The sequence below is a fragment of the Macaca nemestrina genome, chromosome 8, assembly GCF_043159975.1.
Source record: "Macaca nemestrina isolate mMacNem1 chromosome 8, mMacNem.hap1, whole genome shotgun sequence".
Taxonomy (NCBI): domain Eukaryota; kingdom Metazoa; phylum Chordata; class Mammalia; order Primates; family Cercopithecidae; genus Macaca; species Macaca nemestrina.
Genome location: NC_092132.1, coordinates 116,032,470 through 116,048,647, shown reverse-complemented (window position 1 = coordinate 116,048,647; position 16,178 = coordinate 116,032,470). Strand labels below are relative to the sequence as shown.

At 41.8% G+C, this 16,178-nt stretch overlaps 2 protein-coding genes across 19 annotated transcripts in view; one reads left to right on the top strand and one right to left on the bottom strand.

Annotated features, from left to right (window-relative positions):
* LOC105476571 (DDHD domain containing 2) overlaps window positions 1-16,178 on the top strand; it is a 50,488-nt gene that overhangs the window by 23,466 nt on the left and 10,844 nt on the right. For 2 of the 8 annotated variants that reach the window (XM_011732644.3, XM_011732646.3), the window contains 2 exons: window positions 5,028-5,135; window positions 5,585-6,253. In XM_011732644.3, the coding sequence (XP_011730946.2) occupies window positions 5,028-5,109 (82 nt within the window). In that variant the 3' untranslated portion in view covers window positions 5,110-5,135; window positions 5,585-6,253. Of the gene's footprint in view, window positions 1-5,027; window positions 5,136-5,548; window positions 9,777-16,178 lie in introns of those variants that run through there. The other 6 variants (XR_011607088.1, XR_011607087.1, XM_011732643.3 and 3 more) reach the window with 6 other exon arrangements.
* Window positions 5,890-16,052, bottom strand: LOC105476572 (phospholipid phosphatase 5). Of its 11 annotated transcripts, none has more exons than XM_071068381.1 (8): window positions 14,342-16,052; window positions 14,142-14,250; window positions 13,613-13,703; window positions 13,141-13,204; window positions 12,914-12,943; window positions 12,515-12,639; window positions 11,350-11,520; window positions 5,890-9,611 (listed from the first exon to the last, which is right to left on the bottom strand). In XM_071068381.1, the coding sequence occupies exons 2-8, from the start codon at window positions 14,199-14,201 to the stop codon at window positions 9,448-9,450; spliced, it is 705 nt and encodes a 234-aa protein (XP_070924482.1). In that variant the 5' UTR covers window positions 14,202-14,250; window positions 14,342-16,052; the 3' UTR covers window positions 5,890-9,447. The 11 variants fall into 11 exon arrangements, with proteins under 11 accessions (XP_070924482.1, XP_070924484.1, XP_070924485.1 ...); XM_071068383.1 differs by having other exon boundaries at window positions 13,613-13,649; XM_071068384.1 differs by having other exon boundaries at window positions 13,613-13,646.

Genomic DNA, 16,178 nt, shown 5'->3' with positions numbered 1-16,178 from the left:
ACAATTAGTCAGGTGTGGTGGTGCATGCCTGTAGTTCCAGCTACTAGGGAGGCTGAGACAGGAGAATTGCTTGAACCTGGGAGGCAGAGGTTGCAGTGAGGCGAGATCGTGCCACTGCACTCCAGCCTGGGTGACAGAGTGAGACTGCATCTCAAAAAAAAAAAAAAAAGGCAAGCTCAAAGGTCCTAAGAAGAATTTTTCTCTTGAATTCTGATAAGGAATTATCTGATGCAATCACTATCATTTGTATGTAATAAATACAGTAGAGGCCATGACATAAAATCAAAGTGCAGTTCATTAAAAGCAATCTTGTAAGGGACTAAAATAATGCTAAGAATGATCTCTGGTGATCTGGCTTGATAGAAAAGAAAGAAGCGTTCTTTTAATATTTTTGTGTGGGCAGCACATTCATATGGTTTGAAATTCAAAGAAAGAAAAATAATGAAAAGCTTCTTTTTAATTTTGTTCCTTGCAACTAGTTTCTTCCCCATATACAGCTACTGTAAAATATCTTCTAGCCATCCATTTTATGCCTCCATAATAAATATATGTATATTAATATATTCTTTCCCTTCTTTTAAAAATATAAATAGTGTCATATTAAAGACAATGTTCTGTGCCTTGTTTTTTCTACTAGTATATCTTGGCATTTTTTAACCTATTATATGTAGTTTCCTCATTTTTTTTAGCTACATAGTCTTCCATTGTCTAAATACACCATAATTTATTTAAGCCGTCCTCTACTCTTGGACTTTCAGCTTTCCTTTTCTTTTGCACACACCTTGTTCATGTCATTTCACCTACTCATGAGTATATCTGTAATGTAAAATACTTCAAATCGGAATCAATGGCATAAAGGGTATACACATTTGTAAAATTTGATAAATATTGCCAAATAAGAGGTTGTACCTTTTTATATTCCCAGCAATAATGTATGAAAGTGTGTGTTTCTCCACAGCTTTTCCAACAGTTTTAATAATTTTAAATCTTTGCCAATTTGTTGGGTGAAAAATGTACAATATACTGCACATATTAAAAGAATACACATTTGATGAGTTTTGACATGTATACACCTGTGAAGCCGTCACTATAATCAACATATTCATCACTCTCAAAAGTTTCCTTGTGCCTTTTGTAATCCCTTCCTTCTTTTCCTCTCTCCTCATTTCCAGGGAGCCACTGATCTGTCACTGTAGTTTGCTTATGACTTGTATTTGGAATCCTACAGTATATACTTTTGCTGTTTGGCATTTAGCTGTTTTTTTTTTTTTTTTGAGACAGAGTCTTGTTCTGTCATCCAGGCTGGAGTGCAGTGACACAATCATGGCTCACTGTTGCCTAGATCTCTGGGCTCAAGGGATCCTCTTAGGCTCAAGGGATCCTCCCATCTCAGCTTCCTGAGAAGCTGGGACTGCAGGCATGTGCCACTGGGCCTAATTTTTTTCTTTTAATTTATTTTCATAGAGATGGGGTCTCACTATGTTACCCCTGCTGGTGTCAAACTCCTGGCCTCAAGCAGTCCTCTTGCTTTGGCCCCCCAAGCTGTTGGGATTATAGACGTAATCCATGTTGTGTGTATCAATAGGTTGTTCCTTTTTATTGCTAAGTAGTATTCCATTATATTGATACATCACAGTTTATCCATTCACCTGTTGATAGTTTCCAGTTTTGGGCTATTAACAAATAAAGCTGCTAGGAACGTTCTATAAGACTTGACCTGCACATATTCTTGGGTAAATAGGAATGGAATGGGTGGATGCTACATGGAGGTGTATCTTTGAAAGAAACTGCCGAACTGTTTTGCCACCAGCAGTTTACATCTCCATCAGCAGTGTTTGAGAGTTTTCATTTGCTCTGCATCAGAATTTTTTTTTTTTTTTTGTGAGAGAGTCTCCCTCTATTTATCACCCAGGCTGGAGTGCAGTGGTGTGATTATAGCTCACTGCAGCCTCGACCTTGGACTCATGCCATCCTCCCATCTCAGCCTCCCGAGCAGCTGGGAGTAGCTAGGACCACAGGTGTGTACCACCATGCCCAGCTCATTTTTAAAATTTTTTTGTGGAAATGGGGTTTTGCCATGCTGCCCAGGCTGGTCTTGAACTCCTGGGCTCCAGTGATCCTCCCACTTTGCTTCCCAAAGTGTTGGGATTACAGGTGTAAGCCACCATATCTGGCCAACAACTTTTTTTTTTTTTTTTTTTTTTTTGAGAAGGAGTCTCACTCTGTTGCCCAGGCTGGACTGCTGTGGTATGATCTTGGCTCACTGCAACCTCTGCCTCCCAGGTTCAAGCGATTCTTGTACCTCAGCTTCCTGAGTAGCTGGGATTACAGGCATGCGCCACCATGCCTAGCTAAAATTTTTGTATTGTTAGTAGAGGTGGGGTTTCACCATGTTGGCCAGGCTGGTCTTGAACTCCTGACCTCAGGTGATCCACCTGCACCTGCCTCCCAAAGTGTGGGGATATAGGCGTGAGCCACTGTGTCCGGTCAAAATTTTTATTTTTATGTAATATAATGTGTTGACATTTGCTTTTTAGTTTCTGGAATTTGTGTCATACTCAGAAAGATCTTCCTGACTTTCTAAAAAAATTCTTACCACAGTTTTTGCTTGTTTGTTTGTTTTTGTTTTTTGAGATGGAGTCTCACCCTGTCGCCCAGGCTGGAGTGCAGTGGTGTGATCTTGGCTCATTGCAACCTCTGCCTCCCAGGTTCAAGTGATTCTCCTGCCTCAGCCTCCCAAGTAGCCAGGATTACAGGTGTGTACCACCACACCTGGCTAATTTTGTCTTTTTAGTAGAGACAGGGTTTCACCATGTTGGTCAGGCTGGTCTCAAACTCCAGCGATCCACCCACCTCGGCCTCCCGAAGTGCTGGGATTATAGGCATGGGCCACCGTACCCAGCCAACACAGTATATTCATATATATATATATGTATTTATTTATTTTTTCTTTTTTTAAGAAACAGGATCTTGCTATATTGCCCAGGCTGGAATGCAGTGGCTTTTCACAGGCATGATCTTAGTGCACTAGGCCCTTGAATTCCTGGGCTCAAGCAATCCTCTTTCCTTGGCCTCCTGAGTAGTTGGGACTGCAGGTGTGCAACACCATGCCTGGCTATTCTAATATTTTATCATCTCATTTTTACATATAAATCTGATTCAGATTCAGGTCCTTTTTTCCCCACATGTCTCAACACTATTAATAGATTTGAGATTCTAACTTAATTAAATTCTTTGGTTTTTTTTCTGAGACAGAGTCTTGCTATGTCACCCAGGCTGAAGTGCAGTAGTATGATCTTGGCTCACTGCAACCTCTGCCTTCTGGGTTCAAATGATGTTCCTGCCTCAGCTTCTTGAGTAGCTGGGACTATAGGCATGCGCCACCATGCCCAGCTAGTTTTTGTAGTTTTGGTAGAGATGGGGTTTCACTATGTTGGCCAGGCTGGTCTCGAACTCCTGACCTCAGGTGATCCACCTGCCTCAACCTCCCAGAATGTTAGGATTATAGGTGTGAGCCACCGTGCATGGCCACTTAATTAAATTCCTATACATAAATGGGACTATTTCTCAACTTCTTATTTATTGATTTGCTTATTTATGTACCATTTTAATATCTGATAGAGCTAATTCCCACTTGTTGATACAGGAATTTCTTAAGCTGGGGTCTGTGTCTATGAGTTTGTGGGAGATGAGGGAAGTCTATGAATCCAGTGAAATACACATTTATAATTGTGGTTGCAATGTGATCCTTTCTGGGGAGAAATCCATAATTTCATTAGATTCTCAAAAGAATGCATGACTCCATAAATGTTGAACCACAGATCTAGAAGAATTAGAGCCTTATATCCTTAAGGCAGTCCCTCATGAATGTTAATCTTTTTAAATCAAATTTCGTTATGAACTGTGGATGTAAGTAATTGCTTGTGCATACATAGAATAATATCTGGAAAATGCATGAGAAATTGATAACACTGGTTGTCAGAAGATGGGAACTGGTGGTGGTTGAGGAACAAAGGTGGGAGGGAGACTTCATTACTTTATTATATTTTTGGAATTTGGAACCTTATGATTGTATTACCTTTTCCAAAAAGTGCATAATATTTTAAAAATTAAGGTGACCAACTGGATAACTCTTCAGTAGTGTCTCTAGAATGATCTCTGTGGAAAAGGAACAATTCTTGGTTATTTCTTACTGGCCTCTTTGTTTTTTTTTTTTTTTTTTTGAGACAGAGTCTCACTCTGTGGCCCAGGCTGAAGTGCAGTGGCTCTCTGCAACCTTCGGCTCACTGCAACCTTCGCCTCCTGGGTTCAAGCAATTCTCCTGCCTCAGCCTCATGAATAGCTAGGACTATAGGCACATGCTGCCATGCCTGGCTAGTTTTTTTTTTTTTTTTAGAGGGAGTCTCACCTATCGCCCAGGCTAGAGTGCAGTGGCATGATCTCGGCTCACTGCAACCTCCGCCTCCCACGTTCAAGCGATTTTTCTACCTCAGTCTCCCCGGTAGCTGGGACTACAGGTGCGTACCACCACACCCTGCTAATTTTTGTATTTTTAGTAGAGACGGGGTTTCACCATATTGGCCAGGTTGGTCTCGAACTCCTGGCCTCGTGATCCAACCACCTCGGCCTCCCAAAGTGCTGGGATTACAGGCGTGAGCCACCGTGCCTGGCCCTAGTTTTTGTATTTTTAGTGGAGACAAGGTTTCACCATGTTGGCCAGGCTAGCTCAAACTCCAGACCTGTAGTGACTTGTTCACCTCAGCCTCCCAGAGTGTTAGGATTACAGGCGTGAGCCACCGCACCTGGCCTTTCTTACTAGCTTTTTTATATTACTAGATTTAATGCCAGAGTTCTTTGCTAGGTCACCTTCCAAACCACTGCCAATTACATTACCTCTGAATCTCATTTCTTTGCAAAAGTGAAAAATAAACTTGCAAAATGGTTGTATGGATTAAATGAGATAATATATGTAAAACATTTGGCACAAATGTTAGTTCCTTTTCTCAATATAATTTTTTTCTTTATAGGGAGTCTGAAGACACAGTATTGCTGGTCCTCAAAGAGATCTACCAAACCCAGGGTATCTTCCTTGATCAGCCTTTACAGTAAAAATAACCCATCTATGCCTGCTTAATGTAAGTTTTAAAATGTCATGTATGTAGTGTAATTCTTACATATTAACATGTTATAATGAGCGATGGAGCCTCAAGCTCTTTGTAAATATACTTGCTATTGTCTATCACCAGGATCTAGGCTGCTATTCATTTTTAGAGGGACTGGTAGAAATTTATGGGGAAAAAAACACAGTAGCCCATTTAGAGGAAGATTAGTGTATGTCTGTTTTGCTAGAGATTTTGTCCAATGACACCTGTCATTTTTTAGGATCTAAACTCAGTCTTAATGGTTCTGTTACTAAGAATTGCTGTGGCAACAGTTATGATTTTAATTACCAACCACCCATCCTGAGATTTAAATTACTCAGCCTTTTAGATGTGAAATTACAAAGTCTGTATATTCGACTCTGGCATTCTCTGTGGTTGCCTTCCAGTTGTGACTGCAGCTCTTCTCCCACTTTCTTCCCTAGACGGACATTGAGGGATCCTTCCCCAGAAAATCCACCTGTTTGTTGCTGCAATTTTCCTCTCCTCAGCTGCGTCATTTCCTGCATGTTGGCTGCCACTTACTCACCACTGTGGTCTTTGGAAGATAATCTTCCTCTTTGGAAATGAATGGGAAAGCAAAAGGCCTTATTACTTTTAACCACTGGCTTCATATAAACACTTGCCATTTTTTCTTCATAGCTGGGGGTGGTTTGTATCTTTAATTCTTTGATGATAGTTTGTAGGTGCCACACTTTATTGATTAGTACTTGACATGGTGTATAGCCTATTTTGGGTTTGATTTGTTTTGGGTGGCGTAGACATGTTTTTAAGGAACTTATTGCTTATCTTTAGAAAATGTTCTAGTTTGGAAACAGATTCTTGAGATTTAGAAGGCATTTTGGAGTACACTTATCTCTTGTTTGTATTGAACTGAAGGCTAAGTCTCAGTGGATATGAAAAAGACTTTTGGGTGATTTATTTTTTAACCTGCATTTCTTTCTTATGTGTAGTATATGAAGAAATACTAAAATGTAGCTTTAAAAAAGTGTTGTTTACTCTCTTAGAACTGACTGACAGACTTATTGCCAGAAATCACTGATGTTCATTGTTTTTGCAACTGTTTGAGCTGCTGTAAGAGTCTAAAGTTGACAAGTTAGTTCATGTTAGATGCATCTTTATAAAGCAAAGATGTTGTATATCCTAGGCCTCCCTTTTATATTTGATATAAGTTATTTGCTAATAGCTTCTATTCTTATGTTGAAAGTAGTTGTAAAAGCTGATGAACCTGAAATTACGTAGCCTGTACAGGCTGCTGAGGTTCTAAATAAAATCTTTTAGTGGTGCCTTTATGGTGAAACAGAATTTGTCACCTGCCATTTCTACTTGGGCTAAGGTAGTATTGTGTATCCTCTTTCCTTCTTAGGCATCCATAATCTGCAAAGCATATTTAAAAGGCTCTTGGCATAGGCAGCATTGGTTGGCAGGTAGGTTTGGCTAGGGGGAAATGTTTAACTTATTCTGAAAGAAAAACTTATTTCTGTAGGGTCCAAGAAACAGCTATTGCAGTCAGTGTCAGCCGAATCTGCAACATATGAAGTGAGGTTTACTTCTAAGAACATAAGTGACTGCACACTAATTTTGTCCAGGCATCTTTTCACTACTTTGCTGTAGATTTTTCTTCTTCATTGGTCAGAGTTTGTCACTGTCTTTGTAGTTCTCTTTATGATAGTCCTTTATACTTGCTCTCAGATTCCACAGGCCTCTGTTTATAGAGTGGCAAAGGCAGGCGAGCTGTGGTTTACTGTTTATAAATTTTTTTATAAATGTTATGGTTTCCGAAGCCACTGGCATTTAATATTTACTAAGCCATTCCTTAGACAGCAGTGATCTTTATCCCTTTCTGGAGAGAAAAGGAAAATGAAGGGTAATTACTGTCACCATGGAGACTGTAGAGGTAAGGTTGGGGTATAGGTCAGGCCTGGCCTTTCTTTGTCATCTCCTTATAGCCTAATGCTAAGTATGCCACTAAGTTTCAGATATATGGAATACTTTATTTTTTAAAAAGTATATAAACTCTGAGTTATTGAGAATTAAGTATTCACTGTATATTAAGGGGAAGCTTTTGCCAAGTTGTGGTCTTCAAATTTATGTTTACTCTTCCTATTGGCAGAACAGGCGCTGTTTAAGAGTAAACCAAAGGATAAGCAGAGGGAGTCCCTGTAACCAAAGATGGACAGCATAGCCCTGGATAGCCAGATAAACTACTCTTTGTATTAAGGAATGTTTCTTTCCTAGTGGTGAAGGGTGGGTAACTGTGAAAGAACTTTATATCTTGTCTATTCATGGTATTATAGCTGTATATTCCCAGCATAATAAGCTTGATTGAAATCCTGTATTTAGTCATATATTATTTGCACTGCTTCATTTGTATTATGTGCAATCTCTAGACCAAGCCTATTTTTAAAGTCTGGTATAGCATCATTTTGTACATATTCCCAGCTGCAGAACTAGTATCACTTATCTCAGCAAAAGAGATTGTTTGCATGGAAAGATTAATAGCACTGATTAGATTTCTAATATTTTGCACTTTTGAAATGTTTGTTTTTTACGTGATTATATTTAAAAATTTAGTAAATACTAAAATGGAACCATACTGACTAGTGGCCTACTTTTACCTGGACCCACCCATCACAAAGTCAAGAAAATCAATACAGTCACGATTTTATCTGCCTTTATGTATTACTAAAACAAAAAAATAAGTTTTGGGCAAAGAACTAATATGTAAGTTCTTTCCCGTTGACTGGTATTTTCATTGTCATAGGCAGAATTTAAGTTCAGAATTTAAAGCATGGCAATTATAAGAGACTTTCCCTTGGTATTTGTAAATATTAGCCAGTACTATAGATAACAGCAGTTGAATCACTTATGGCGGATGGGGAATTCAGTGTTTTGCTTTACTAAAGTTCCAGCCCCTTAATGTAATTTAAATATTTTAAAAAGCACACATTTACCATTTTATTTGAATATCAGGTTTACTGAAGGAAAAAGATAGATATATTGAAAATATAGGAAGATACACATAAAAGACAAGGTCATATTTAAAGTACAATCACAATAAAGAGAAAGGGAGCTGTAGGTCCTACAGCATCAGTTCTGATGACATCCTGTAATTGTTCCTTATATCCCATTGTGAAGAAGAGGCAGAAAAAGATTTATCTGTCCTTCAGATGATGATACCTGTCATTTTTCTTTTCTGCCTTAGTCACTTGGCAGTGTTGGTGCATTTGAGCAGATCTTCAGTCATGAATGGAAGGAAGGAAGCTCGCGAGCACAGTTATGGTCAAATGAGGTAGAAATAGTCATCTGTTAGTAGTGCTGAAACCACACTCCTGACCATTTTCTTCTTTATTATTGTGTTCACTTAGTAATTCAACAAATTGTTTATACCCACAGTGTTCAAAATGTACAGCAGTACCAGATGGCTGGACTCAGATAAGATGTGCACAAAAGTGATAAATTACCCCAGATTCAACATTTTCCTATTTAAGGCTTGATGGAATTGTCATCAGAGAAGGTAAACAGAATCAAAGTAATTTAGTTGGCCATGTCCTAGATTTTAAGATCTTGAGCTATACGAAATGGAAATTAAGTTTTGATAATTAGCTTCTGAGATAAGATGGGGCTATGTAAAGGCTTCTTTGTGACAAGATCTTTCTAAGAATGGCGTTTAAATTAAATGTAAAAACACTGTAGATCTTCGGATATCAATCTGATAGACCAGATTTATAAGGTGTTGGACACCTTTGAAAGATCCTTTTACTAGAATGTATGGCATACAGTAGTAGAAAAGAACCGTAACTCCTCAAGATAGATCTGTGTGAGCAGGGACAAAAGTGTGTAATCATTTGGAGGCAGAATACAGTGTAGCTTATGTCCTCACTTGCACCTTGGAAGAGGAAAAAAAGGCCAGAATTTCTTGTCTTGTGCATGGTCCAGTTAGGAGGGCTAGTTCACCTATTTTCCATTAAGGTAGATTCAATTTTTTTTTTTTTTTTTGAGGAGGGTCTCGCTCTGTTGCCTAGGCTGGAGTGCAGTGGCACGATCTTGGCTCACTGGAACCTCCGCCTCCAGGTTCAAGCAATTCTCCTACCTCAGCCTCCCGAGTAGCTGGAATTACAGGCACATTGCCACTCCCGACTAATTTTTGTATTTTTAGTAGAGACGGGGTTTCATCACGTTGGCCATGCTGGTCCCGAACTCCTGACCTCAGGTGATCCACCCTCCTCGGCCTCCCAAAGTGTTGTGATTACAGGCATGAGCCACCATGCCCAGCCAGATTCAATTTTTAAATATCAAAACAATAAGAATCCCCAGGCTTCTTCTGTGCAGTTGGAAGTGCAAGTTTGTCTTGAAATGGTTTATGGCATTCTGCATCAGTCAAAGGAGGATAATACTGCCGATAGCAGACATAGGCAAATGTCATTCCAATCATGGATCCAACTAGTACATCTGAAGAGAGTGGAAACAATGTCTTCTCTTAATATTAGGCTCCTAAATCCTACTACACACACATGTAGCGTAGAGGACCTGGCCCTCCAGGATACTCTACGGTGGTGCTTAAAATAACCTCAGTTCCAGATTTATGGTTTCTAAATAAAATATTTTTATTCTCAATTTTATCATAGTTACAGGATTATCATTGTCAGGTTGCTCTCTGAACACCAAATCAAAACACATCTTAAGTAAGTATAATAAGCTTTGTTCTGAGTGTACTAAATTAGAATTTTTCTAACTCAGAAGAGTGACAAAGGTCCACTTACTGCTATTCATCTACCCATTTTCACCATTTAAAGGGTCCTAGAGGAAGGAATAAAGTATTTTAAGGGTTGCTTCTCGCCGGGCGCAGTGGCTCACGCCTGTAATCCCAGCACTTTGAGATGACGAGGCAGGCGGATCACGAGGTCAGGAGATCGAGACCAGCCTGGCCAAGTGAAACCCCATCTCTACTAAAAATACAAAAATTAGCCGGGCGTGGTGGCACATGCCTGTAATCCCAGCTATTCAGGAGGCTGAGGCAGGAGAATCGCTCAAAAAAAAAAAAAAAAAAAAAGTTGCTTCTCTTTGCAGAAAACTAGTTTATTTAAAATAGGGTTCCTGAGGACCTGTGGGCAGTACTTCCAACGTTTTTTTGGAATTGTGGTTTTGAAGGTATTCTATAATTTTTTATTTTTTTTAGACAGAGTCTCACTCTGTCACCCAGACTGGAGAGCAGTGGCGTGATCTCAGCTCACTGCAACCTCCACCTTCTGGGTTCAAGCGATTCTCCTGCCACAGCCTTCTGAGTAGCTGGGACTACAAGCATGTGCCACCATGCCTGGCTAATTTTTGTATTTTTATTTATTTATTTTTGAGACAGAGTTTGCTCTCATTGCCCAGGCTGGAGTGCAGTGGTGCGATGTCGGCTCACTGCAACCTCTACCTCCCAGGTTCAAGCCATTCTCCTGCCTCAGCCTCCCAAGCAGCTGGGATGAAAGGCATGTGCCACCACGCCCAGCTAATTTTGTATTTTTAGTAGAGATAGCATTTCACTCTGTTGGTCAGGCTGGTCTTGAACTCCTGATCTCAGGTAATCCACCCACCTCACCCTCCCAAAGTGCTGGGATTACAGGCGTGAGCCACTGCGCCTGGCCTCAGTTTTTGTATTTTTAGTAGAGACGGGGTTTCAATATGTTGGCCAGGATGGTCTTGAACTCCTGACTTCAGGCGATCCGCCTGCCTCAGCCTCCCAAAGTGCTGGAATTATAGGCGTAGGCCACCACGCCCAGCCAGGTGTTCTACAATTTGGATATTTTACTTACTATAGCATTCAGCTTAAACTTGTTTGGTTTGATTATAATTTTACGTTTTCTTGAATTTTACTTATGTTTTTGAACAAAAGTCCTATGACAATGACCCTAATTTTTAAGAGAGTAAATTGAACTCTGAGGTTTTAAATTTCCTGTAGATGCAGTTTAACTTGAACTTACAATGCTTCAAATAATGGAAAAATTAGGATATCTTTGGTAAACTCTTTTTGTCTTATCTTTCCTATAATTTTAAATGTATATTCTTAGTATAGAACCCAGACCATCCATATTCATTATTTTGTTCATTCAGCAGATATTTAGTAACCGTCTCCTCTATGCTAGGTGCTAGGAATAAAATGAGTGAAATATGCAAGCTTCCATGGCTTGAGTACTTTGCTTACCTTGCCAGTGATGCTTGTAGTCACATGTGCGGGACAGTGCAATCACAGCTGCAAAAAGTAGAGGTGACAGAAAGGCACAGAACCTCCAAGATTTCCCACGGCCTTGTGGTGTGAAGCAGTGTAACTTCCCTGCCAGGTAGAAGGAAGCAAAGGCCAGACCAGCAAATGCAACTGGAACAAGAAAAACTTTTAAGTGGTGTGTCTTTTAAAGGAAGCTACCTCATTCATCCCCACATAGGAGGCTAGGAAGCATGAGTATGTTTTTATTTATTTATTTATTTTTGAGACAGAGTCTTGCTCTGTCATCCAGGCTGGAGTGCAGTGGCACCATCTCGGCTCACTGCAACCTCCACCACCCGAGTTCAAGCGATTCTCCTGCCTCAGCCTCCTCAGTAACTGGGACTATTTGCATGTGCCACCACGCACGGCTAATTTTTTTATTTTTAGTAGAGACGGGATTTCACCATGTTGGTTAGCCTGGTTTCAAACTCCTGGCCTCAAGTGACCTGCATGCCTTGGCCTCCCAATTGCTGGGATTACAGGTATGAGCCACCACACGCGGCCATGAGGATGTTTTAATCCTTTTTTGTGTATACTTCTAGTGTAAATCATTGTGAAGGAAAGGGAAACAAAAAGAAAAATGAAGGACTTAGTGCCCCAAAGTTCATGTTTTATCAGAGTATAGTTTTCAGAATACTAGCTATATGAATTAACTTGTTGATGCTTTAGTTTCCTCATCTATAAATGGGACTCATAAAAATAATAGTCCCCACCTCACTGGATTATTGTGAGCTATAATTAGGTAAATGAAAATGCTTCCAAGCACCTGACACACATACACTCTTCGTTAAAGGTATTTTTACTGCTAGTACAAGATTGCAGGATCTAGGCAAATAATATAATAATAATTAACTGTGCAAATCTTATAAAGGTAAATTCTTTCTGTTCTGTAATATTTACCCAGATAGTCAAGGCTCAGACTTGCTAAACTGTGGAGTTACTAAAGAAGGGGCGGGGGGGGGGGGGGGGGGCAGGGGGCAGGGTTTCCAAATTCTAGAAACAAGAGTAGTCAGATTTTCCCATCCCTACTAGCCTACTAGCTTTCTAGGTTAAATTCAATGACATGAAAACAAGCATAGGGGTAGAGTCCATATGATAGTCATACAGGAAGAATGTCCGCTGGGGAAGCTCTTTCGGCCCTCATTCACCACGTCCTTATCCCCTGTACACATCAAGTCAGAATGGGCTAGCCCATCAGGGAAGCAGCGGTAGAAGAAATCTGGGCGTGGCCTGGAAGCAAGAAGCATGGTTGGAACGTAAATCATTAACTCCAGAAATTATTTTTCAGTTGTAGCAGACATTAATAATCCTGTTAACTATTGGTCAAACAGTGCCCCAGGCAAAATAAAGTAACTGGATTAGTATAGTCACCACACTAAGAGAAAAGTCTTACTTCCAAGGTCAGCATTTAAATTAGGGGAAAACCCCACTCCAGTACATGATTAGTTTCTAGGGCAAACAGCAAACTAGTGCAGCTTCAGGAGGTGCTCGAGAGGACACTGACCGGCTCTGCTGTGGCCGTTGGTGGGAAATGCTGTTCAGGGCAGAAAAGAGCCCAGGTGTCACCTGGAGGACTGAGGTATGGGGAAGGGAGTAAGCTTTGAATGAGAAAAGAAAAATCAGAGTGAAGATAAAGGGAAAAGAATGAGAAAGACGTGTGGTGGACACCACCACTGTCCTGGTGGGTAAGGGCTGAAGCAGACGCTGAGGTGGTTAGCTGTCGTCACTTACCTCCCTACGATCAGCTTTATTGTGTTGGTAAAGACGCCATTCAGAGCCAGGGCAAGGCTGGCAGCTGCAAAGCAAAGCCCTAAGTTAGAAGGATCTGCCTAGGAGGAAAGGCATGGTCATAGCCTCATTAAGAGAGCAGCCGTACTGTTTCTGAGATGGATAGAATCCAACAAGACCTGGGCCCAAAAATAATTAAGGTCTTCAGTGATCACTTTTGTAGTCGAGAACTTTTGTACTAGGCCAAAGACATTTCTGAAGTACAAATAACCCAGTGCATTTAGGCACAGGGCTGCCTGCGGTGTAGCCTGCATAACCAAGTCCCTGCAGTGCTATTTTCCTCTCCCGCGGGGATGGAGTTCCTTTAGGAATGCAGAACTCAGTGGCCTCCACACAGGCTCACCGTGGCTGAACCCCACAACGACTTCCTAGGTTCCCAGCACGAAGACACCGGCCAGAAAGGACTAGTGCTCACCCAGGCAGGCTTGTCTGCTGTCTCTTGTGTCTGCCTTCTTGAGAAATTTGGCCAGGAAGATCAGAGACAGTGGAGAGAGAAATGCAATAACCTGAATTAGAATGTCAGAGGTTAAAAACAATTAAAAAAAAAAAAAAAAGCCACACTCATGGTTAAAGTAGCTCCTACAGGAAAGAGGGACGTGAAACAGCAGGACTCACTAGCGCTAACATAAGGTGTCTGAAAGCGCATAACCGGGAGCCAGGCGGCGCCACCAGCGAACAGCAGCAACTGTGCGGCTCGGGCCCCGGTACCTCAGGCTGAGGCACAGAGCACCCGGGAAAACGTTGTATCAGCCGAAAGAGGCTCGGACATCCTCCTCTCTCAATCAGGATCTTAAACACTAGAGCCCTAGGAGGCGGAACCCAGCGCATAGCAGCGGAGTGGGTAGTGGGTCCCTACAGAGGCCGTCTCCACGGAGGAAAAAGCACAGGTGCCCGCGGGAAGCCCGGTTACGGGGAGGGAAGAGGGACGATCTTTCTCCACGCACAAACATCGGCTTGGTGGGGAAATACTCCGCCTCCACGTAGGGGTTCCGGTAGAGCCACATCTCCTCCGGCTGGATAAGTCTCTGGAACGGGGGGAGCAGCTCCGTCACCCTAGAGGGGAACAAAGAAGCGCAGAGCAGGTCGCCTGGCTTCCTCCCTGCTTCCCCACTGCCCGGCCCGCCGCCCCCTGCCGCCTGCCTGCCTGGGAAGCGGGGCCGCCCGGACCCGGCCGTGGATCTTACAGGAAGGCCGCGAACAGCGCGAGCCGCACGCCCACTTCGGCCCCAAAGGCCACCGCCGCCGCCGCCTTCCCCATCCGGCCGCGAGCGCCGAGCGACGCCGCGCTGACGTGGCCGCCTCCGCGGGGAGGGCCGGGCCGGGAACTGCTCACCGCCCCCTCTCCCAGCCGCCCGCGCTCCGGCCGCTGCCCAGGAAGCCGGCCTGGCGGCTGTGCCGAGGGCAAAGGGGACGCAAAGTCAGCGGAGCTGCCCTCCGGTGCGTTCAGCGGGGAGCCAACGCCCCAGTTTCAGCCGAGTAGGTCGGCGTGTGGTCCATGAGCAGCTCCTCTCCACACCCCAACGACACAACCGCGGGGAGCAGCCTTCTCCCGGGACCTCGCCTCTAAACAGAAAACCAAACAGCTCGCTCTCAGATCCTGGTTCCCTAGCAACACAGCCGCATTCTGCAGGAAACTACACTGGCTGAGGTTGGCTAGATTGTGTCATTTAGTCCTCCCACCCAGGATGGCCTCCTGCCCAGAGTGTTGTAGCAAAAAATTACTGGCAAAGAACAAGCCCATATATTTAATTTGGAACATACAGGACAATTTATTGAAGTCAGTCTCAAGCAAAATCTGAAATCAGTGGAATGTCATTAAAAACCTTTCCAAATTAATCCTCACGGAAGCAAAAAACACATTGGAATTCCAAAGTATTTGTAAAATAAAAAAGGCAACATCAGTAAATATAATGTACAAAAATTTTATGTTCCTACCAGCACACACATCAGTAAAGAAGCTTAAATATTACAGGCAATCCTAAATACACTGTAACTAGTCAACAATAAGCTATCTATATACAGGTTAACCAAGCTTTACACATTTCACACTATGCAATAAAACATAGGCCAATCAACAAAATCCTCAAAATATTATATATCTTGAAGTCTATGTGGCAACATCAAGTCATTATACAGTAATGCCCTAGTGGAACACCCCCAGGGAAAATGAACACTAATCCCTTAGTGTCAAGAGCTTCTAGCCAAGTCACAGAAACTCAAAAGAGATTGACTTTAGTGAATAGTGATGCTTTGTTATTAAAGACTCAAGTCTCAAGTGATTTAGGCAAAATAACAGTTCACAGGATCTACAAAGTTTATTACAGATAAAGTACAGAAATAACCAATCTACAAAGATCATCATCATAAAGAACACGAGAAAATGAAAATGGAGTCTGTAGGTATCTGTGTTTTGTTGTGCAATATCACTCAAATGGGTACAAATGAATTTCTTGTATCAATTCCAAATATACACATACCCTTGTATATAAAAAATGATATTAGCCAGTTGTAATACTCATTTAGCATCTTGGTTATTAGTGGCAATATGATTTTCTTAACATAGGGCATGTAACAGGACAAATGAGATAAAATGACAACAAAGTAAGTTTTATCCAGTCCATTTCTAAACTGACAAGAATACCTTATCAATACCTTCTATAGGTAATCTGACAGATACTTGAGGGCTGTTTGCACACATCAAGTGTGTTGGCAGGCAGGGAGGGGAGCAGTAAAAGCTTAGGGTGCTTTCTCACTAACTAGCAGATGCAGTAATGCCACATAAGAAAACTTAAAGACTGAATAAATGACTTTGGCATCTATTCTATTTTCCCTTTTTACTTACATGTAAATTACTTTTACAGCCTACTGAAGGACAGGCAATTCTCATCCCCCTCCCACTTCATACATACTTGCCACAAGCACCCAAACTTGCCACTTACGCAATGGACTGACCAAAACAAAACAAAAAACAGAAATGTTTT